The 24,224-nt window shown below is 38.4% G+C and overlaps 1 protein-coding gene across 4 annotated transcripts in view; it reads right to left on the bottom strand.

The window, feature by feature from the left end:
- Mid1 (midline 1) overlaps positions 1 to 24,224 on the bottom strand; it is a 228,569-nt gene that overhangs the window by 93,726 nt on the left and 110,619 nt on the right. For 3 of the 4 annotated variants that reach the window (XM_051174858.1, XM_051174856.1, XM_051174857.1), the window contains exon 2: positions 18,170 to 18,885. In XM_051174858.1, the coding sequence (XP_051030815.1) occupies positions 18,170 to 18,829 (660 nt within the window). In that variant the 5' untranslated portion in view covers positions 18,830 to 18,885. The remainder of the gene's footprint in view (positions 1 to 18,169; positions 18,886 to 24,224) is intronic. The other variant, XM_051174859.1, reaches the window with a different exon arrangement.

Raw genomic sequence — 24,224 nt, 5'->3', positions numbered from 1 at the left:
ACATTTTTGCCATATGTTATACAGCTCTCATCTATGGCATTAAAAACAACCTCAAGTTCTGAACTTCTTGGAATAAAGACCAATTTCACCTTCAGCAGTTGTCACATAACACATACTTGTCAGAACTACTTGTGATGAACTCATATCATTCATCTTCTAGAACATTCCTTTGGAACACTTTATTTCATAGAACTCATTAGGAATATATTATTCCCATCATGGGACAGTTGTTCCTCTCTAAGATTAGACTCTGAAACTCAGGAATCAAACATTAAGGCAGGGTGGAACAAACAAACTAGGTATTTCTATCATCACACATAGGAGGAACAAAAGAAAACCTCAAGCATTATTTCCTGTCACATACTTCTAAAGACAGACACTTGAAAAAGCAGAAACAACTTGAAGCCTTGGCAGTTTTATGGGAAAAAAATCAGCAGAATCATAGCACTGAATAATTTATTACATTTTATTGACAGTTTTTGAAACAGCAGGTTTCTTAATTCTTTACAGGTGCAATCTCATATACACTTTTCACATAAGCTATGAGAGGGAGATCTTTTTTTTTAATTTGAGAACTCTATTTTAATGATGTTCAGAGTCATTCTCAAGGTCAGACTTAGCTGAGGCAGAGCCAATATTCAAATTATGGTTGGTGAGACTACAAATTACCTTTAACTGAGCAAAAATAGGGAAAACCTCATAACACCAAGCAGGTTAATGCATAAGCCCTCAAAGTTACAGACTGTTGCAACCACAGGTTCCAGTCCTAAAAGTCGCAAATTCTTGACCATCATGTTAGAGAACTATATAGAAGACATGTCTAAAATGCTGAGCATGAGCTGCCATTAGTATACACATTCTAACTGTATGGACAAGCCTAGTAGCCACTATTATGTATGTAGACAAATTGATTACTAGATTACTGGAATCTACCCATGTTTCTCAGGAATGTAAGGTCTTTTTCTATGTTGCAAAGAGAGGAATCACAGATAATGATGTGATATAGGGAGACAACACAGATGATAATAATACACACACATATCTATATCTTCATATTGCAGACACAATGGTGAGATTTAAAAGATGGGAAGAAGATGGGCAAGATATTATGCAAACACAAAATGGAGGCTCAAAATTACTTTCTCTGAGAAGTTGCTATGAAAGTAACTACCAAACAGAGAACAGCCAGTCTCCAAGGTAAAAGGCAAGATTTGATGGCTTTAATAAGACAACAAAAGGAGACCAACCAGGGGATACAAATGGGAAAGGAAGAAGTCAAATTTTTACTTTACATAAGTGACCCAAACAACTCTAACATGTAACTACTACAGCTGATAAACACCTTCAGCAAACTAGCAGGATACAAGATAAACATAAAAAAAATATCAGTAGACCTACTATATACAGATGACAAAAGGGCTGAGAAAGAAATCAGGGAAACATCACCCTTTAAATAGCCACAAACAACATAAAGTATCTTGGGGTAATGTTTACCAAACAAGTGAAAGACCTATATAACAAGAACTTTGTGTCTTTAAAGAAAGAAATTAAAGAAGATACCAGAAAATGGAAAGATCTTCCATGTTCTTAGATAGGTAGGATAAACATAGTAAAAATGGCAATCTTGCCAAAAGCAATCTACAGATTCAGTGCAATCCCCATTAAAACCCCAGCACAATTCTTCACGGACCTTGAAAGGATAATAATCAACTTTATATGGAAAACCAAAAGATCCAGGATAGCTAAAACAACCCAGTACATTAAAGGAACTTGAGGAGGCATCAGCATCCCCAACTTTAAGCTATACTACAGAGCTATGGTCCTGAAAACAGCCTGGTATTGGCAGAAAAATAGACAAGTAGACCAATCGAATCAAATCGAAAATCCTGATAGTAACCCACATAGCTACGAATGCCTGATTTTTGACAAAACAGCTAAAAGTGTACAATGGGAGGAGGAAAGCATCTTCAAGAAATGGTGCTGGCACAAATGGATGATGGTGTACAGAAGACTGCAGATAGACCCATGTCTATCGCCACACACAAAACTCAAGTCCAAATGGATCAAAGACCTCAACAGAAATCCAGCCACACTGAACCTCTTAGAAGAGAAAGTGGGAGTTACCCTTGAACAAATTGGTATAGGAGACAGTTTTCTGAACATTACTCCAGTAGTACAGTTACTGAGATTGACAATTAATAAATGCTACCTCCTCAAACTTAAAAGCTTCTGTAAGCCAAAGGACCCAGTTCACAAGACCAAACGGCAGCCCACAGATTGGGAAAAGATTTTCATCAATCCTACATCTGACAGAGGCCTGTCCTCAAAAATATACAAAGAACTCAAGAAACTGTCTAACAAACACCAAATAATCCTATTAAAAATGGGGTACAGAACTTAATAGAGAACTCTCAATAGAGGAAATAAAAAAGGCTGAAAGACAATTCAGAAAGTGTTCAACATCCTTAGCTATCAGGAAAATGCAAATCAAAATAACTCTGATATACCATCTTACTACTGCCAGAATGGCTAAAATTAGAAACACCAATGACAACTTATGCTGGAGAGGATGAGGAGAAAGGGGAACAATCCACCACTGCTGGTGGGAGTGCAAACTCATACAACCATTTTGGAGATCAGTATGGCAGTTCCTCAGGAAAATGGGAATCAGTCTACCACAGGACTCGGCAATCCCCCTCTTAGGCGTATACCCAAATGATCCACATCCATGCAACAAGGACATGTGATCAACTATGTTCATAGCAGCATTATTTGTAATAGCAAGAACCTGGAAGCAACCTAGATGACCCTCAACTGAAGAATGGATAAAGAAGATGTGGCACATTTACACAATGGAATACTACTCTTGCGGGGATGGAGGGAAACACAATGGAATCTTGAAATTCGCAGGCAAGTGGATGGAAGTTGAAGAAACTATCCTGAATGTGGTAACCCTGTCACAAAACGAGGAACGGAACATGGTATATACTCACTTATATATGGATTTTAGACATAGAGCAAAGGATCTCCAGCCTATAATTCATACTGCCTGAGAAACTAGGATACAAGGAGAATTCTAAGAGATTTATATAAGGTCCCTCATAGAAGGGGAAAGGAACAAGATCTCCAGAGCAAATGGGGAGTAGGAGGTGCAGTGAGTAAAGAGGGAACTAGGAGAAAGGGGAGGGGAGGAAAGGAAAGCACGTGGGACTAGTAAAATTGAGTCAGGGGAGGAATAGATGAGAGGAAAGAGAGAGAGAGAGAGAGAGAGAGAGAGAGAGAGAGAGAGAGAGAGAGAGAGACCATAAAAGAGGGAACCATTATAGGTTTGAATAGAAAACTGAATCTAGAGAAATTTTCAGAGTCCTGCAAGACTGACACCAACTAACAACTTGAGCAACAGTGGAAAGGCTACTATAAATGCCCTTCCCTGATAAAGAGATTGACAAACTTATCCACCATCATAGAGCCCTCATCTAGTAGCTTATGGGAACAGAAGCAGACACCCATAACTAAACACTAAGCTGAACTGGAATCCAGATGGATGCAGAGAGGGAGGACAAGACCAGGCTACAGAAACACGAGACAGCTGACCTGAACAAGGAGGAGCTAATGGGCCTTCAGACTGATAGCTTGGAATCAAGCATTGGACTGACTCAGACTCACTGAACATGGGTCTCAGCTAGAAGGCCTGGGCAGTTTAAGGGACTTTGGGCAGTAGAGCCAGGATGTATCCCTGGTGCACAAAAGGACTTTGGGGGCACATTCCACATGGAGGGATACTCCCTTAACCTAGAGGCAGGAGGGAGGGCCTAGTCCCTATTCCAAATGACTTGACAGATTTAGATGACCCCATCCTAGAAGGCATCACTCTCACTGTGGAGTGGGGGTGGGTATGGGAGGAGAGGGTGATCAGGAGGGCATGGGAGGGTGGTAAATAGGGAAAGTGGGAAGGAGGGAGAGGGAACTGGGATGGATATGTAAAATAAAAATAAAAAATAATTGAAAAAAGAAGTAAGTAGACCAAAAAAAAATGATTTGATGGCTTTTTAAACTTTTAGCTACTTTTCAATTAGTGTATTTTGGAAGAAGAGTAAACCAAAAAGGGGGAAGACCAAAACTCTCATAAGCATAAGATCTGAACACATAATGCTCCAAAAAGTAAACTATGGTGGCTTCATTTATGCCACCTCAGCCTTAATCTGTGCTTAGTGGTTTGTTTATTTGCTTATTTGTTTTGAAAGAGAGAAACAACATAAAGCTGGGTGGGTAAGGGGATGAAGGGAGATCTGGAAACAATTGGAGTACAGAAAAGTATTTGATCAAAATACATTGTATGAAATTCTCAAAATGTAAATTAAGAATCTTACATCCTCTTAGGACACATTATTAGTCATAATACTCAAATTTGCTCATAAATCTTCAGGAGAAATTCAAATAAAATTTTCCCCATGAGTCATTGAGAATTGAGACATCTACAGATGATTTCTTTTGTGATCAATGAGGAAAATAAGACCTCTACCTCCATTTGAATTTTCTTTTTGCCATGTGGTACTAGCACACACATTTAATCCCAGCACTTGGGAGGCAGAAGTAAATAAATTTCTGTGAGTTCAAGACCAACTTGGTATACAGATAACAGTCTACAGAGAAACCTTGTCTAGAAGAACAAACAAAATCAAATAGAAAGAAAGGAAGGAAGGAAGGAAGGGAGAAAGACACACACACACACACACACACACACACACACACAGAGAGAGAGAGAGAGAGAGAGAGAGAAGAGATAGATAGATACATAGATTATTTTTTATCTTACTTTGGTCATCTAGCCATGTCATTTCTGTTCTGACTTTCTACCTGAAAAATTGTCTTTAATAGGAATATTCCCAAGTTACTCTATTAGAAAAACTGACTTCTATTTAAAATTTATTCAATACATTTATAATGCAGACCTCTGATGGACACACAGTAAATGAATGTTTTCTGTGCTTTAGATTATGAGAATATACACAATCCATAAAATAACTACTTAGTTTGTATAATGGCATGAATTAAACTTCTCTAGAACTCAAGCTATAGACACACCTCCAAAATGAAGACTGAATCCAATGGAAAACAGCATTTGATCAAGGTTGGTATGTTTGTGGCCTAGCATGTAGATGTCAACTAACCAACTGGGAAACCTGAGGTATGGGCTGACAACTCTGGCTCTTGGGTCAAATCTGGCTGACGGCCCATTTTTACAGTTGTCACTGGAACCCAGCCATTATGTAGTGTGTCTGTAGCTGCTTCAGCATTAAAGTAGAATTGAAGAGTTCGGATCAAACCATATGGCCCAGGAAGAGCAACTGGCCATTTTATCTATTTGGTTGACTTTTGTCTTTAGGAACTAATGTAGGCCCCTGTTTCTCCACTCACAACTTGAGGGACTGGACAAAGTGAAAGTTGTTTCACCAAGCTGATATATCAGAATTCTTGGGGGCCACTGGGCTTAGAGGAAGTCCCCAGACTTGCTTATACTGCACAGTCTCTTGTCCTGTCAGGAGAGGCTCTTGCCTGAGGTGATCAACTTGGGGAATTCAGAGAACAGCCTATCTCTAAGGCCCTTGGAGTTCAGTGCTGTCATACATGAACTTCTGGTGAAGTAAGTAGGATCTGGTGAAGTAACAGGAACAAAAACTTGGAAATCATGGCTAAATAAATTCAGCCTTGGCATTGAAGATTTCTATTTGATTTACAACCTTCCAAGTTCTGGTCTTGAAGATTTGGGAACCTGTGGATTTTCAGGGATCAAGATACTGTGCTACATAAATATAAATGGTTCCTTTGGAAGAGACTTAAATTAGACTAACAGGTTTAATAGGTTAACATTTGATCCATGGAAATAACTCCCTTTAAATATATCACAATGAAAATGATTACACATCAAATATAAGCTGTTTCAGTGACAATCTCAGCTGGCAAACCATTCTCTGCAGACTCCCCACTTGGAGGAAAGCCCCAGGCTCTGTCTCTGCCATAAACAGCTACACCTGGAAGGCAGTCATGAAAACAAGCTGCAAAACACTAGGAAGTCTGGGGGATAGCTGATAATATCAAAAGCACCTAAATCATGTTTGGGGAAGGGATTAAAGAATATTTCCTAAGACTTTAGAGGTTTAAATATTGCTGCAAGAGCCTGAAAGATGGCATGTACAGGCCCAGACTACTTAGAAAAGTCAGGGGGCACAGAATGGAGAGAGCTTGCTGTGCTCTGAGCTTTGAGGTGGCTTTCAGGTTGTCAGCCTGCCTTTCAGGATGACTATAGATAGCAGTGAGTGAATGGTAGGGGATTGTCTCTGCAAAGTCGGGACTTTACATCTTGAAATAGGTTTGGTTTTTGAAGTCATAGGAACAAGTAAATGATTCTGAGAATGAAACTGACCATTGTATTGTTGGCAACAATACATTGATTCAACCCATGCCTCTGCACCATTGACATCTGGGGCCACATGATTCTCTGCTATGGAACCTGGCCAGTGCATTTAGGATACTGAATAGCATCCCTGATCTCAATAAATGTGATATACATAGTAGCAGCCATGTTCTTTACTAAGCAGGACTAATCAAACAGTGCATTTTAAGTTTTCCCAATGGGCCTCATGATTTCACACTATTTTATCTCACTATTTTATCTCAAGGCAAACTAAAGATAACTTTATTCTGAGTAAGAAAGGTGAAATAGATTCATACAGTATCTATATGCTATTTATATGGTGATATTTTATTATGTCCCTCGTTTCCTCCTAAGCTAATGGTCTTTTGTGGTAGCAGAGAATGAACCCAGGGCCTTGTGCACAGAAGGCAAACATATTACCACTGAGCTACAAGTCCAGCCCACTGTTTAATCTTACTTCTTATACTAGAACCTATATTATACATATTAGCAATTTTGGCAATGCTGAGGTGAGATTCAGGCCTTCTAACATGCATGTATTACAATAATTTTTAACATTTTTATTTTGAAAGAGGACATTGGTGCATAGCCCATGCTGGCCCTGTACTCATTCTGTATTGCAGGCAGGACTTGAATTTGCAATCCTACTGCCTAAGTTGCCTGAGTAGTAGACAGACCTACACCACTGGACTTTGTAGGAATACCTTAGTAAGATTTCTTTTTATATATTTTTCTTTGGTGTTAGGAATGGAACAAAGGGTCTTGTACATGCCAAGTAAGAGCTTTAATATTAAGATAACTCCCCATTCTAAGAGACTTTCTTGAAAGAAATATTTGAGAAGGGATTTGTAGATGTAGGAAAAGGAACATCAAGGCCAGAAAAGTAATACTTTCGTTGTTTATGCATTTGAAATTTAAGAGAATGGCTGGCGGGCTGTGGTTCTCTTTTTTATCTGATAGGCGAATTCTGCCCACACAATCGAGACTATAATCTGGTTAAATTATTACAGCCTTTTCCACTTGCTTGTACAAATATGCATTGCTGATAAAAGACATTGTAGTTTTTTTTTTATGCTCCAGTTGTTGAAAAGGAAATAATCCGATATAAAATAACTGTAAAATATATGCATTGGATTTGAGAAACTGAAAAATATTTGGAAAGGGAAGACTTGGGCAGAGGAATGTTTATAAAATAATAGGCAAATATGGATGACTATGAAGGGGCAGAAAAGAAACCAGGGAATGGTGAAGATGAGAGAATTATGTCCAAAGCTAAACTATAATGTTCCACCATGAACCTCACTTGTACTTTTAACAATAACCAAGTGTTACTACAGGAAGAGATGTAAGGATTTAGTAAAGACATCATTCACTTCATTCGGTCTAAGTTTTACTAATTACAGAAAAATCTTAAAATCTGTGACAAGGAAAGGAAAGCTACAAATGTTCAGAAAATATCAACCAAAATCAGAAAAGAAGTACTACAAATCATTTGTTCAATGATCTCCTGGGTCAAGCATTACCAGGTTGAATTTTCAATTATTATTTCTATTTTAAAGATAAAAAAACTAGGGTTAGAAATATTCAGTGTGTTTTTTAGCCCTTAAATTCAGGGAGCCCTAAAATGGCAAGATGAGAGCACACTTTAAAAATCAGATTTCAGTCTTCCTCGAAGCTAATAAATCAAAATCCGTACTGTAGGAAGACTCCTCCAGGGTTGCCTGTGCATAGGGTGTGCCACCATGCTGGCTTCTTTTCCAAACATAGATTGTAGGGTCAAATTCAGGTCCACACACTGGCAGAGCAAACTCATTACAAACTGAATCAATTTCCCAGCCTCTAAATTCACATTTGTAGGCAAGGCAAAATCATATTGCAAATGATGAAATGAACAATGTACCATGTTTGGTTCATGGTTCTTTGTGCTTTAGTGGTGCTGGTGACTAGTCAAGGACAAGATTGGACTTCAAGACCTGTGACCTTAAATGTCAAGTTCTCAGAAAATAGATATGCTCTCTGTGTGTGTGTGCATGGGTGCATGTGCCTCTGTGTGTGTGTGTGTGTAAGAGAGAGAGAGAGAGAGAGAGAGAGAGAGAGAGAGAGAGAGGAGAAAGAGAGAAAGGGAGAGAGAGAGAGAGAAAAGGAGGAGGAGAGAAGAGAGAGAGAGAAAGCATGTGGGGGAATGAACTCCGAGCCTGTTCACATTAAAGTGCTTTACTGCTGAGCTACATCTTAAGTCCTCATTGATATGCTTTCTAAATTTGCCATGGCCTCATGCTTTACAGCATTAAGATGGTTCCATTATACTAAGCTGTTCCTGTACACTAGATGTTGAGCAAGACACGAGGACCTATATTTTCTCATTTAACACATTCATGATCACTAACAGACAAATAGTATACTTTTTGCAGGAGGTGTATTGTTTTTCTGAAAAAAACAAATAATTTTTAATGCACTTTGCAAACTGTCAGCCTGAAGAATTTCAAATGCTATACTTCTTACTACAAGTGCCTGAAGACAGTGTGGTCTTGTTGTCAAAACAACAAATGCCCTTGAGATTTATTTCAAATGAACTTAAAGCAGTTTCCCGAAATACAACCAATTCATATTCCATCCCACACATTCCTGCAGCCTTTTTTGTAAAAGTTTCGATGAATTCTCAGATGTAAAATACTCCTAGAACTGCATTTTCTAAAGAGCTGAGTAGTGAACAAGTCAGTGAGACCTTTGTTTGCTGCAATCCTGTGCAGCTCAGTTTTAAACTGCTGAGACACCCACACTTCCCTTTAACCTCTTGTTGCCTAGGGCCTATAGAGCTTCCAAAAGCAACAGGCTGTGCTTAGTCTGAAATGAAAGCCTTAACCTTTTTCTTTAGGCACAGAAATTGCCCCATCAACCAATGACAAGTGAACTTTGTATATCAATGTCAAGGGTCAAAGGGGAGGATATTTGTCCTAAAGCCCATGTTTGTAAGAATCCCATAGCAGATAAGGCCAGCCCCCTCCCAAGTTGTCCAAATTAAGACAGTAGCCCCTCCGTGAGTTGGTCTCTAATATCTCTCTTCCTAGAGGTAGTCAACTCATAGCACCTGCTTCAGAGCCTAACTATTTATGTGACCTATTCCCTTTGTCAGGAAGGCTACTACCAGACCTCCAAGGAAAGCATGTGAGAAGAGCCGACTGTCCTGCCTGTGAACAGCAGACCCTTAATAAAAAGGCATCCAGTCTGGATTTTAGCATGAGACAGAGCCTCATACTGAACAACTACAAAGAAAGGAATGTCCATATCCTTTCTGATTATTTCAACAGAAACATGGTTTCACTTCAGCTACTCGAATTAGGCAGTTTGTAGATATCAACACTGAAGCCAGTGATCTTCCGTAATTACTCACACTGAAAACTATTTCCCAGATTGACCTCCATGGAACTCTTTCCATGGTTCTTTTATGTACTCTTGTGCCATGTGATCTTTAATTCTAGACACTGGAAGCAGTGTTTTATCTTTGTTATTCATTTCTGCATTCCCAGAATTTACTCATTCTTATCTGATAGCCACTGCATAGAAATTCTCTTTGGGTGAGTGGGAAAGGTTTATTTTCTTTTGTCAAAAAAGAGGATTTGATAAAACAGATAAGGAAAGGAATATTTGTAAAGCCACAGAACTGATAGATGTTTTAGTAATTTTCATATATTTACAGTAATATGAAAACTTGTCTAATCCCAATGTGAGTAAAACCCAGTATTTTCTTGATAGAGTCAACAAAAAACAAAGAGAAGTAAAAGGTAGAGGTGATACTATTCATTCTATACAATTCTTACAAAAGTGCCCAGGGCCATATGTGGTGCACAGAAGCCACCTCTCTCTTTGAGGTCATTCACTCCAGGGTTGTCTTCTTCTGGGGCACTAGCCAGCAGAGAGAACCTCTAAGAAAAACAACTGAGGTGACATAGCCCAGGGCTCCTTATCTTGCTCACACACCAAAGGCAACTGTACAGTAATACTGGGTAGGGGCTAGTCTAAGCTCCTTGTGTGTCTTTTTGCCAATCTTTTCCTTACCTATCTAGGCATGTCAAAATGTAACAGCCATGGTATAAAGCCAGATGCCAGCTTCTCTTTATTGGTTACTCAACATCTCAGACAGAAACATGAGTAAGCAGCACCTGCCTGTCATGTTTAAAATGGCCTTGTTTCTCAAGCCATTTCATTCCACCTACCACGCACTGCTTCTAAAATGTCAGTTTCACCACCTAACTTGGTCTAGGATGAAGGACAAAACAAAATTTCCACTAGCTTTTAGAATTCTGCAATGGTACTCAAAGAATCCCACATTGGGGGCCAGGAACACAACTCAACTCTCTAACCACTGAATAATTTATGATTTAAAAAAAAAAAGCCCATGACTGGATTACTGGATTATTCAGGTGAAGTCTTGACTGTATAAGTAAAGCAGGAATAAAATAATAACTGACACCTACCCAATACTTACAGCATGCACATTCTTGTACATCACAAGAACTTTCCTTTTTGATGAGAAACCAAAAAGAAAATGTGTTTTCTCCAATTTAAAAATAATTCATGCACAATGGCACAATGATTCAAAGGTTCAGATCACAAAGTGAATCTGTACTCTTTTGTTTGTTTATTTGTTTGTTTGAGGCCTTGAGGGAAAAAATCCAAATTATAAGTTGTGTTATTGACTTTTCTCTGCAGTGTCCTCAGGTAGCATTGGAACATGCACATGATGCCAGCTCTGGGAACGAGGGAGGCCTGGCTCTTCAAGATAATCAGTCTATGGAAATACTGGCAGGGGAACTCTTTAAGACAGCTTCATTGATGGCTCTAGAGGCATCATTCCAAAGCCCTATCTCTACAGCAATTTGCAGAGCCTGTGGGAAGGCATCCTCTTCCTTTAGGATAGTGGCTTGCAGCCAGGCCAGGTGTGTGTCTAAAATTACTGTAAAATTGCTGCATGTATTTCTCAACACTTCAAAAATGACTAGCTCATTTAAAACTAATGCTGCCTTTGTTGGCCCCATTAGGATGGAAAAGAAAGAACAAACTGGGCACTGGGGAACTAAGATCTGTATGTCTAGTGATTGGGTGCTAGCAACTCTGTTTACTACTTTCAATCTAAATTCTCACCGCTACACATTGTGGATGGAATCACATGTGCTCCTCTGAGGTCCTCTAAAAGGCCACTGCAGTAGGTGCAGTACTCTGAACTGCATTCTCCTTAGAGAGAAATCAGAAAACAGTAGAGACACTCATATGCGGGCTTTATGATATCTAGTTGTACCAGTACTACAGGGAAAGTATTACACTTACACCTGGATCCAGAAGCCAACCAGCAGTTAGTGACACCCCATTGCTGCTTCTTAGTCTATGGGACAAGTCTTTGAATGTCACTTGGTTCTGAGCTGGGGTGCACTGTGTCAATTGAAACAGACGGTAAAATGAATATTAATGCAATTCTCTTCATGCTTTCCTTTCCCCTGGAACCATTATAGTACCACCTGTATCTGGTGTTATCATTTGACATTTCCTCCATAAAACATTCCCCTTCCTTCAAAAGAAAATTATTTAACTGCTATCTTACACGCAGGAGTAAAAACATGCAAAAGTCTTAACCTTACATTCCTAGACTTTCAAAAGCTTCATTAAAGATACTTCTTCCGATATTATCTTTTCTGGTCCTTCATTCATCACCCCAAATGTTAGCCCGCATTGTCCATGGTCCTAAGCTGTCTTATCTATTGCTGCAGGCAGGTCTATACTGGCCCAGCGCATGCGCAGAAGCTTTGCTCAAATGCTTTGATGCATAATCCACTGAACTGTCAACACACCTTAAATCCCACCGCCTTGAAGCAAGGTTTATTGTATACTCAACACCAGAGTCATCTCTTCCTCCTCTGAATCCCAAAACACTTATCTAACCTATCAATCAATTCTGCACATGTCATTCAACAAGTGTTTCTAATTGGCATGCCTGTACCTGCTGCAAGACACTTTTTGTTTCGAAATAAAACAAAATACATTAAAGGAACAACTCACACATAAATATGGCAAACAATGGCTAAAACAATATTGTACAGCCAGTTAAATACAAAAGTCCTCACACTTAACCAGTATAGCCTGCCTCTGGGTTTCTAACAGTAGTTCTGACATATGGCAAGCTTCCTCTGGGCCAGGCACAATGCTAAGAGTTTACGTAAAACACTTTATTTTGTTCTTCCATGTTTCTATAAAAGCAAGCACAGTACATTACTGGCCTTGTTTTATAGAGAAGTAAAATGGGGCACAGGAACATTAAGTAATGTGCCTAACTATTACATTTGTTTACACAGTCCCATGACTCGGAGGTACCTTGTGTACTTGTCTGTGCACTTTCTGACCTCCCAGAGCTTACAAAAAATGGTCCAATTATACTAAATCATCAGGCAATAGAAAATTTCTCCCTGTAAGTGAAGAATAAAAGAGGGTCAATCACGAGAGAGTAGGCAAGTAGAAAGGAAGAGGGAAGGAAAGTGGTTTTGAGCTTTGCCAAAAGAATAGGTCCCTGGAGATACTTTCTTCCCACTTCATCATGAATAATTTTGTAGCAAAAATGATGCTATTTTTGCATATTTTACAAATATTTCAAAACAATTCACCACATGGGAATATTTAAAAATATATAAATACTGTGGTGTATGGAAATGTTGCCATGAAATGAACACAAACAGAAATTATTTTTGATAGAGACAGATGGAACTGTTGAGACACCCCCCCACACACACACCCTAAACATTTTAGAAAATACATGGCTCACTTTTTAAAATGCCATGTGGCAAATCATCATACAACTTGTATGTATTTTAAATTCAAATATAATTAAAATATTTGTGAACTGCTTAATATACCTGCATAGGATTACAAAGAGCATATAATATGTGATAAAAAGTCAAATTTATATTATGGATAGGAGGAGTTTCATTGAATGTGACATTATTTTCTAATGCTAAACTTGGAAGGGGTATGTAGAGATTTTTTTTTCTGGGCAGAATTTCTCCATCTCTGAGACAATGTCCTTGCTTTGCATATAGAATGACTTCCTCCACTTGTAGCAAAGAAAATGTTTGGCTGTTAGATTTCCCTACTAGTCTGCTAGCTCCATGAACATGGTAATTGTTTCTGTACATATTACCTTCACTTAATAAACGTGTATTAATTTAATTATGCATTAAGTCTCAAAAGGTCTATAATCTTTCATAGTATTAATAACGTAGCATCAAAAGTCTTGAAACAAGAAAAATGGCACTAGTATGAAAAGAACATAAGAAGTTCACTCTCTTCAGTGGAAAGCTTCAATGTACTTCTCTTGGTCACTGCTTGATTGATTAAGCAGAATAGACAAATTGTTGAGACTATAGGAAATTTAAGAGACAATGAACAAACATTCTAATGTTTAATAAGCAATGCTGTGTATATGAATAAGACAATATGCAATATACATTTAACGTGTGTGTGTGTGTGTGTGTGTGTGTGTGTGTGTATGCATGCCTGTCTTTGGAACTTCAATACTCCACAAAATGTAGGAATTACTTCCATTCATCCACCATTCAAGATATAGTTAAAATATTTAAGGTAATAGGAGAATAGCTAAACTATTAAGATTCTAGGAACACATTTAACATTGTTACAGTTGTTGCTATTGATTGTCTGTCTTAAAGGAAATAATGGAAACAACAATTTACCTACATATAATTGAGAATTAGGAAGATTTTAATATTAAAATAAGTGAATGCATGTATGCATACAGATATACAATGTGTGTGTATATCACACAAACACACACACAAACACAAACACAAACACACACACAGGCCTGCATTATATACCATTAGGATTTTTGGTGGTACCAGCATTTGAGTCCAGAGCATCTCACATTTTAGGCAAGTTCTCCCCCACTCAACAGTAGCTCCAGTCGTTTCTTTTAGTTCTTATTTCAAAAGAGTATGTCACACATTATGTTGCCCCAGCTGGCCCTGAACTCTTACTATCTTCTTGCCTCCACCTCTAGAGTAACTAGGATTATAGGCTTATGCCACCAGGTCCAGCCATATTTTTATTTTTATAGTAGAAACACATTACCAAAATTCTAAGAAAAAGGAAAACAATATCAGGCTCAGTATCCTCTCACACCATTACTGTAAATTGCGAAAGATTTTCAAAACTATAGAACCTCATCTGATCATGATAGTACACTCTTATACTGCTGAGGCAGGGGGACTGCTGAGAATTCAAGGCCAACCTGGTCTATATAATGAGTATCATACAAGTCAAGGCTACACAGTGTGACCCCATCTCAAAAAATAATTAAACCTAAGAGTAAAATCTCCTATCTCTGCCTCCATATGCAAAGTGATACACAAATAAATTTGAGCTTTACTGGAACTTTGGGAGGAACAATTTGAAAATCTTGGTGGGTTGGTCTGTAGAAAGCATGAAGAAACAGCCACTGCCAGCCTTTAAAGCAAGCATAGCAAACGCAGTCCTTGAACTTCAGTTTTAGCTTGTTTGAAGGAGTGAGTGAAGGACAATGAAAGGTCAATTTTTCTCTTTTGGTATATTTTTATAGGCACAACTAGAGTAAAGAAACAAGAGATCCCGTATGATATGTGAGCACAGTAAGAGAGGAGTCACTACTCTGTAGTTTCTTGGAAACTCTAGAATGCATTATTAAACTCCCTTACATGGCAGTTATATGGTTCACAAATAGAGTCTTTAGCCAGAGTTTGTAGTACTGCAGGGCTTCTTAAGATTCAATTAAAATGATGTTTTAAAATGCCCATGTTTTGATGTGCCTCATTTAGAGACTGCATCTGACAAGAAGAGTTCAGGACATGTGATTTTAATTTTCTCATTGCTTCAAGATTTCATGAGTATTGCTCATGCATAGTCCCTGAAAGCAGCAGATTACTGACATGATGCTTTCAGATGATGTGGAAAATATTTTTTAACTTTTTCTTGGTTCTGAGACAGAGTCTTATTACAGAGATGTGGAAGATTTTACACACATGAATTCTACATGCTGAAATGCTGTGTCATTTTATCTTTTATGCTCCAGGTAAATGTGTCAGTGTACATAGCTATGTTTAATATCTGGAGTCATTTTGTTTTTTTTTTAAGATAGTGTCTCAATATATAGCCTTGACTGGCCTGAAACTCACTATGAAAACCAGGCAGGCTTTAAAATCATAGACATCCACCTAACTCTGACTCACAAATGTTGGATTTAAAGGCATGCACAACCATGCACAGCTATATTTCATTTCTCCACAGAACCACACATTTTTATACTGAAATATGTATCGTTAAAAATCTCCTAAAATTTTATGTTATCAAAAGAAACAATTATTCTTCACAATCACATCAGCACAAATATATATCAATATGAAATCCTACGGTGTACCATTTTCTTTTCCAGACCACTGTAATAATTAATAAAAACACACAATACCTTGATTTCAGTCTATTCATTATGCTATTAATTCTTTTTTTAAAAAATCAGTATTTATATTGTAGTAGGCAAAACAAGAAAGTAGATGTGTTCATCAGTCTGTGATGAGTGAAATCTCATCACCTCCCAAATGTTGTATAAATGTTTGATATTTTATTTTGATATGAATGGCATGTTTTTAACAAACATGACCTGTTGGTATGTTATCCATACAAATGATTAAAAACACATTTCATTAAGTAGCTGTAAATAATTGCTCTTAAACATATTTTGTTGAACAGCTGCACATATGTTTCCATGCACTGGATGTTGTTTATATGCCTATATTTCTGTAATTAGGAAATAAAATGTACAGCATGATTAATTACCAGGCCCTCCCTATTCATTGGCTGGATTAGACAAATACAGTAGACTAAAGATTTGCATTTTCATTACAGAAAGGGCTATATTGAAATAACTCCTCATAAATTTGAAGATGAAACATAAATAATTAACAACTTTTCTGTGACAGCACACAGAAAATGTGCAGAACTTGATTACTGAATGTAAATAGCAAGCCTGGAAGTTGTTGAATATGCAACCTCATTATGATTATATTGTTCTAACAAACAATCCTTAATCTAATCAAAAGAATATTTTCTTGATAAAGGACAAGAAAGAAGGGGAGATCAAAGATCTCTATTCAATCATCCTGAAATTCTTTACCTCCTAAGGACAAGAAAGGGTAAAACACGATCACGATCATCTTAGATTTTAAAACTGACAGCCATCTGGGATTTTGAAAGACTGACTTAGTCATAATTTAATGCACATTCCTTTCCCTGTTATCCACTTTAGTGATACTTTTGTCTGCTACCGCTGAGCAATGCAGTAGAATTGAATGGGTGTCTATCATCTCCTGCCTGTGTTACCTAAATTCTTGTGGCAAACTTCCTATACATGGTGAAAAGATGGATTACAGCCACTCACTCATTGGACACTTGAAGTGAGGCCTGCTGTGCAGGTACTACTTTTGTTTCGCCGGTGACATTTAGAGGCAGGGATTCACTTTAACATGTCAACTTGCCTCAGTGTGTCAAGAAATCAAAATCTGGTTCTTTAGTACTTATCATTGCAAAATCAACTATGTAGCCCAAGTAAATACAACCACTCATTAGCATCAGGAGAAGGAATAGGAACCATTTGTTAAAGGTGATGATAGTCTCTGAGCAATAATACTCTTTGGATCATCTGATTCATTTTGTTTACTCAACAAGTTGCTATGTTTTTCCTGAGAGGAAGGACTTAGGCATATATTTACTTAGCGCTTTTAAATTATACTTCCTTTCCTTTTAATTAGTGTCTTGTGATCTAAAATTAGTCAATGAACATAATACTTCACTTGAACTCTCTCAGCTGAGTTTGCAGTAATTAGGCCTACCACCAACTGAAGTTGAATAGACAACAGACAACAGGAGATGGGTTTTTTATTTCTTCCCTGATGCTTTCTAACCTTATTTTGAGAGTGATTTTTTTTAAAGTTAACTTGTAACCATATTAATTACTATCCTCCAAGCTGGAATTTGGATAATTTCATACCAGAAGTGAGTAAAGTTCAGAAAGCCCTGCCTGTAAAGCCACTGAATAACAAGAAGGCTACACTGACAGGAATGCTCTCCTGAAACTTGAGACTGCCAGGACATGATAGTTCACCTGCAAGCCATATATCCTTTACACAAGGTCAAATGTCCTCTAAAGTCCCTCATTTGCTACAGACATTTTTCCTTCTGGTCTTTATTTGTGTAGTAACTAGATAAAGGTACAATGTGAGTAAATTAGTTTTCCTGGACGAGTGAAGAAAATACATTTGCATAAATACACACAACATAGACTTTTATCTTACCCCCCCATCTCTCTTTTCCCTCCTCCATCTTTTTCTATCTGCCCTCTCTTTGCAAGAACTGCAGACATTGAAAAAGATCCAGACAAACAGCAAGGGTTGAAAATGATCCAGATTTTTAGAATTTGCCCTCACCTTGACAACACTAAAATTACAAGCAGCAGTCAACTTTTACAAGATACCCTCATTGTGTAACATTTATAGGCTGCCAAAAACATGCTACAACTAATCAGACAACAAAGGTGAAGAGAAAACCTTCACCCGCCATGTAGCTAGCAGTGAATACACTTTACACTTCTTATTTTCATGACATTTGCTGGCAGAAAGGGGTTGGCTTAAGGCGGATCAGACTAACCTTCAATTTGTCATAGCGCTCACTCAAGGCTGCCACCTGATGATCGCGGTGCCGCCCAACCAGTTTACACAAGGCACAGATTAACTGGTCATCGGTCACACAGTACATATTCACCTTCTCATCCTCGTGCTCCAGGCACATCAGCCCCCGGATGTGCGAGTCCGGGATTGGCTCAATCAGACGATGGCCTGTAAAGGGCTTCTTGTTCGGGTGAGTGGCTTTCAGGCACTCATCGCAGTAGGACACTTCACAAGTGACACAGGTCTTCACAGCATCCTGGGCAGGATCCTGGTCACAGAACTGGCAGAGAACCTTCTCAGCAGAGGACATGGTGTTGGCGTCAAAGGCCCGCTCCCTGCGGGTCTCACTAGGGGAATTGGGCCCGCTCACAGATGCTTTCTGAAACCTGTCAATGATGTTCTGTAGAGTGACGTTACGCTTGAGCCCGTCTAGACCTCGCTGGCTGAGCGTGATGACATGCCGGCAGGTGGGGCACTGGAAGGCGCTGATGGACTCCACAGACTCGTTTGTGGCACAGTGAGAGACCAGGATGCGGTGGGCGCAGTTGAAACAGAGGCTATGTGCGCAGGGAAGCAGGAGAGGGTCCTCAAAGAGCTCCAGACAAATAGGACAGGTCAGCTCCGACTCCAGTGTTTCCATCTTCAGGCGAAACTCTCCGAGGTCATCAGCAAAATCCAAGGAAGCTGATCAGCTATCTGGAAACAGAACGTAAGATTGGATTAAGCATGAGGGGTCAGCCAGGAGGGCTGTCAGCTTTGAATGCATCTCAGAATAATTCCAAACATCTAAGGGAAAATAAGTGTATGTTCCAAATGCCTTTCTTTACTGGGAGCAAATGAAAACAAAAACAAAAATATGAGCCTGGCATTTTCTCAAAGTTCTGATTGTTGAAAGTGACAGCTTTCATTTTTACTGTTTATTGTTTTAATGGTCTTCACAGTTTTGCCTTTTAAATGATCTAACTCCAACATGAAAAGTAATTGAAACTATAATTTCCATAATTGGTGTATGAGCGAATAATTTTATGTCACAGCAAAGTTTTACCTTTGGTTAAAATTAAAATGAAGAAACTCCTGCTAATGAACAGCTCATCCACAAATTTGAATTTGTAAACTTACATATTAACGTATATCCATTTTAAAGACTATCAGTTTACAATAGCAAGTCAGGATTTTCAACTGTATAGACATATTCACTCTAGATATGAGCATTAAGTATGCATTTCAGTAGAAATAATGTTTAAATTCAGGACTTAATTTTCCATACATTTGATACGTTCTAACAATGATAATTACAGTTTAGAAAACAATTTGGAAAGACTATGCAAAGGCTGCTGAGGAACCCTGTGCAGCCTCACTTGACCTAAAATATCTTATCTTAGGCTTGTCACTATTGCCAGTAACAGGCCTGGCTGGCAGGAGGTCTTGTCTCATACTCACAGCCCTGCTGGCCCAGGCATGACCTCTGCCAGCTTTGTTGCTCCCCTACAGGCCACCTTCGGGTGGCCCAGCTGAATGCACCCCTTCCCATAAATACCTCACTGCTTTTGTGAACTCCTGGCCCCAGTCCCTTGAAAAAGGGAAGGCAAAGAATCCCACACAAGCACCAGTTCATTAGGGTGAAGAGGCCTCATGCTCATTAGCAGGCCTGGGAACTAAGCCTCTTTGAACTTTCTCCTTTTCAAGGCCATTAGTAGAAGGCTATAGAATGTTGCCTGGTATATTAGCTGTAGCCCACTGCAGGCTGTGGGAGAACAGTGCAGTTTACCAGGTCAGGAGGTTCAAAGCACGCACAAGGGAAGAAAATTCTCAGCTGGCTTTATGGGAAGACTTCACTTCCAAAGCTGTGTTTAGTGATTCTGACAATCAGTCATTTGTATTCACACCTTTGCATCTTTGCAAAATGCAGGGATTTTTTAATCATCTGACCTTTTCAGAATTAGCATCCATGTGAAATAGGAAAAGTATGCACTGCTTTGGTAGAAGATCAGTAAAGAGTATAAAGAATGTCCTGGGCCTGTTAAATATTAGAAGAGCAAACTAGTAGTCCAGGAAGAACCTGTGACCAGTCTCTCATATATACTGCCTAATAAAGGAATAGCTGCCATTTGAAATACTGGTGCTTACTCATCTTTCCACAGACTGTAATGTAAAGCTAAAGGTTGCTCTTATAAAAAAAAAACTTCACCAACCTCACTTGGGCCCATCCATTGTTTCTGTAGATGGCTCAGAAGAAAGTGAAAGGTTTTGCATATTAAGCAAGACTTTAATTGTGGATAAAGAATTAATTATCTCCATGTCAAATGTCTTCTCCTTTTCTATTGGAATCATAAAAACAAAAAGGAAATTGTAGGCCTTTTTCTACTCTCTATTCTGTGATGATTATTGTTAATGTTTATGTTGTTTATTTATTTAAATATGTTCCTGTTTTAGTTTTTGAGACAGGGTCTTGCTCTGTATCACAGGCTGTCTGTAAACTTGCAGTATTCTTGCCTCTGTCTCCTGAGTGTTGGGATCATCAGAACCAACCACTGTCACAGAAGCACACCACCCATCATGCACAGCTAAATTATTTTCATTTAATTTTTATTTACACATATATAATATTTGCTCACATTTAGATGGTATATAGCATAAATGTAGCATGTATACTTATACTATATTATATATTATTCCATCCCATGCAGTAGTATAAGCCAATACATTTAAAAAAAAAAAAACAAATAGTGTGGAAAATCTTAAAAAAAAAAAAAACTGAAAGTGGGAATGGTTAAAGCATCTATCATGCAACACAAATAATGGTGTTTAGATGCCCAGAACTCACAAAAACACCAGGTGGGCATGGAAGCCACCTAGAATCCCAGTGCATGGGAGGAGGAGACAGAGAATCAATGTCCAAGAGCAAGATGGTTAGCCAGACTAGGCCTTGAACTCTGGGTTAATCTAAACGACCTTCCCAGCAATCAAGGGAGAGTCCCAACATAAACACAGGGTCCCATATGGTCACACACATTAACGTGCCTACATACATGTGAATATGCACATACACACCGATGTACATGGAACACAAATACATAAATTGATTTTTAATTTTTAATTTATTAAATCTGAAAATAGAACTGCCATATGATCCAGAAGTAAAATGAGTATATTAGAGATACATTTGCATTCCCTTGTTTGCTGTAAAATTATTCACAGTAGCCATGCTATGGAAACAACCTAAGTGTTCATAAACTGATGAGTAGATAAGCAAATGCAGTACATACACACAGTGAAATACTATTTGGTCATAAAAATGGAATTCTGTCATTTGTGGCAAAGTGCATGTAGCCAGAGGACATTATGGCAAGTGAAATAAGTCAGACTGAAAGCAAACTATTGCGTGATAAATATGTTTTTAGGGGAAGTGTCAGAATCTATCCCATAGAGGTAACACGGGAATTTCCAGGGGTGATTCCATTATTCATCCCAATGGAAATGGTGATAATTTGTTTACCTATTCAAGAGAAGGATACTTTATGCTAGACACTAATTAAGCTGGACCAAAAAGAGAAACTTGTGCTGTCATCACTCCATCTGTATTAGCATGAGCCAAGCCACCATCATCTCATACCTGGTCTATCACAAGACCTTTCTAAATGTTTTCATGGCTTCTTCTCACTCTTGCCCTTCTTCTTATAGACAATTTCCCATTTACAAGCTAGAGAACCTGTCAAAACACAACAGATTCTACCTCTCTTCTGTTCTTCCCTCCAGGGGCTTCCCATGTCAGTCAAAGGGAAATTCACCACAATCAAACCAGCAATAGAAAACAGACTCAGACAGTGAGCTCATTTCCTCCCACGCTACTCCTTTCTTGTTCGGCTCAGGGCACATGGCTTCCTTGTCACTCCACAGAGGTGCCAAATGTATCCCATCTCCCACTCAGCCTTTAGAATCCATGTGACTCTGAGCTCAATAGTAACCTTATATGAACCCACATAAAACTAATTTCCCTACCACCACCATAACTACCCACCCATTGTAAAAATTCTTCTTGCTTTATCTCAGTCTGTTGTTCTCTATATATCTATTGTTAACATATTCCATTACTTTATTTTATGATGTGTCCCTTTACTGTCTCTAGCATTAGACAGTGCTGCATAGGACCAGATATTTTTTTTCTCTTTGGAGGCTGTGTCATAAATAGCTAAAATAGTGTCCAATGTACAATAAACTCAAACATTTATTGATTTCTTCAACCTAGTTGAAGCTCGATGAGTAAAGTATAAGTACTTCCTTTAAAGATCTGTTAAGCGGTAAAATAGAAGCCAGCAAGCTTTCTCTGTAAATGGCAGGGCAATAAATGTTTTGTGTTTTGTGGGCCATGAGATATGTGTTGCAGAAATAATTATAAAGAATCCATACAGCAATGTGCATAACTATGCTCCGATCCAATTGCATTTTTAAAAACTGATAATGAACCAGATTTGAGCTACAGATCTTATTTTTAGACAAGAAAGATATACACAACTGTCCAGAAAATAAAATGAAACTCAGCAGCAGAAAGGCATGAATAAAATGCCAGGTGTATAAAGCAACAGCAAAAATGGAAGAGCCAGACTTGGACAAGTGAGTACATGTTCCCTTGTTAACAGGAAATTATTTGCAATGGGACTTCACCCTGACATCAATGGAAATGATGTGAGTTCAGTGCTTGGGGCAATTCATGTAGGAATGATTTAATAGCAGCTGCTCAGATCTGAATCTTTTCCTTTTACTGCCATAGTACTCAGCATGGTGCTTTGGGCAAATGTCTACACTGTAAATAGTTAACTAAATTAAGTGCTGAGAAAATAGCTAGATGTGATAAATGAAGTGCACTCAAATTTCTACTTCATTGGGTCACATACCTCTCAAAAGGAAGGGGTTCTGAGTTGATATCTACAATAGATTCCACTCTCCACTTTTATCCAGAAGTTGCCACACATCATCTTCATTACTCAATAATATCAACATAGGCCATTCTCCTCTTCAAGAAATTAGACTGTTTTATTTTCTAACATTTAAAAAATATCTAGATAAATTAAATCTTTACATGCACTTGGTGCTGATGAAGACTCAAGTAGTATCTAGCCCTTGCCTTGGTGACTTAATTCATTAAAGAAGAGAGAAAATACTTGGTAGTTAAGAGCACTTGCTCTTGCAGAATACCTGGATTCAGTTCCCAGCATCCACATGGAAGCTTACAACTGCCTATGATGCCCATTTCAGGGTTTCCAACACACGCCTCTCACCTCTACAGGCTCTAGGCATGAATGTGGTACACAGATATACATGCGGGGAAAACTCTCATAAATATAAAACAAACTAAAAACGAAAATAATATGTTGTGTAACATAGTGAAATAGGAAATCCAAAAACAGAATAATCTACTTTACGTAAAAGGAAAAGGGGACAGGAAAGTTTCCTCAGGGTAAAGGATGAGGCAGGTTTCAAAAGTTGAGCAAGGTTCACTCACAAGATAGTTGGGGTCGGGTAGGATTTGAGCAAAACAAAAGTTATCTTTCTTTTGTTTTTGTCTAACCTTCCCAGTTCACTTTCCATGTATTCTTTTAGCTAGCATCTTAGAATTTATTACAATAGAAGGAAATCACACATGCATATTGTCGGGAAATTCTATAGCTCAACATTTTTTCTGAATGGGCTGATCAGTCTTTATTCTGAAGGAGGAGTGGATGGATAATCATGGAAAGTCCTTGCAACAAACTTGGAATAGCTTCAACTCAGCATTCACACCTTTGCTGCCTGCAGTTGGTCTACTAGAATAGGGAAGAATTGTAAGCACAAAAAGAGCTGGACAGATTGAAAAAAAGGTGGGACTATGCTGCCTGAGTGTACTACAGCATGAGTCCGTATATGTTCCCTACAATTCTAGAATTCTTTCTAATCATGTCCAGGGTTAGGATTGTCTTCAGTGACACATTTCAGAGAAGCCTTGTGTCCTTAGATGCTAGGCCTCTTCTCATGAAACTAATTTATCAAAGAAAGCACTT

Source organism: Phodopus roborovskii, unplaced genomic scaffold (genome assembly GCF_943737965.1).
Source record: "Phodopus roborovskii unplaced genomic scaffold, PHOROB, whole genome shotgun sequence".
NCBI classification, from domain to species: domain Eukaryota; kingdom Metazoa; phylum Chordata; class Mammalia; order Rodentia; family Cricetidae; genus Phodopus; species Phodopus roborovskii.
This window is presented reverse-complemented; position numbering and strand designations above follow the sequence as displayed.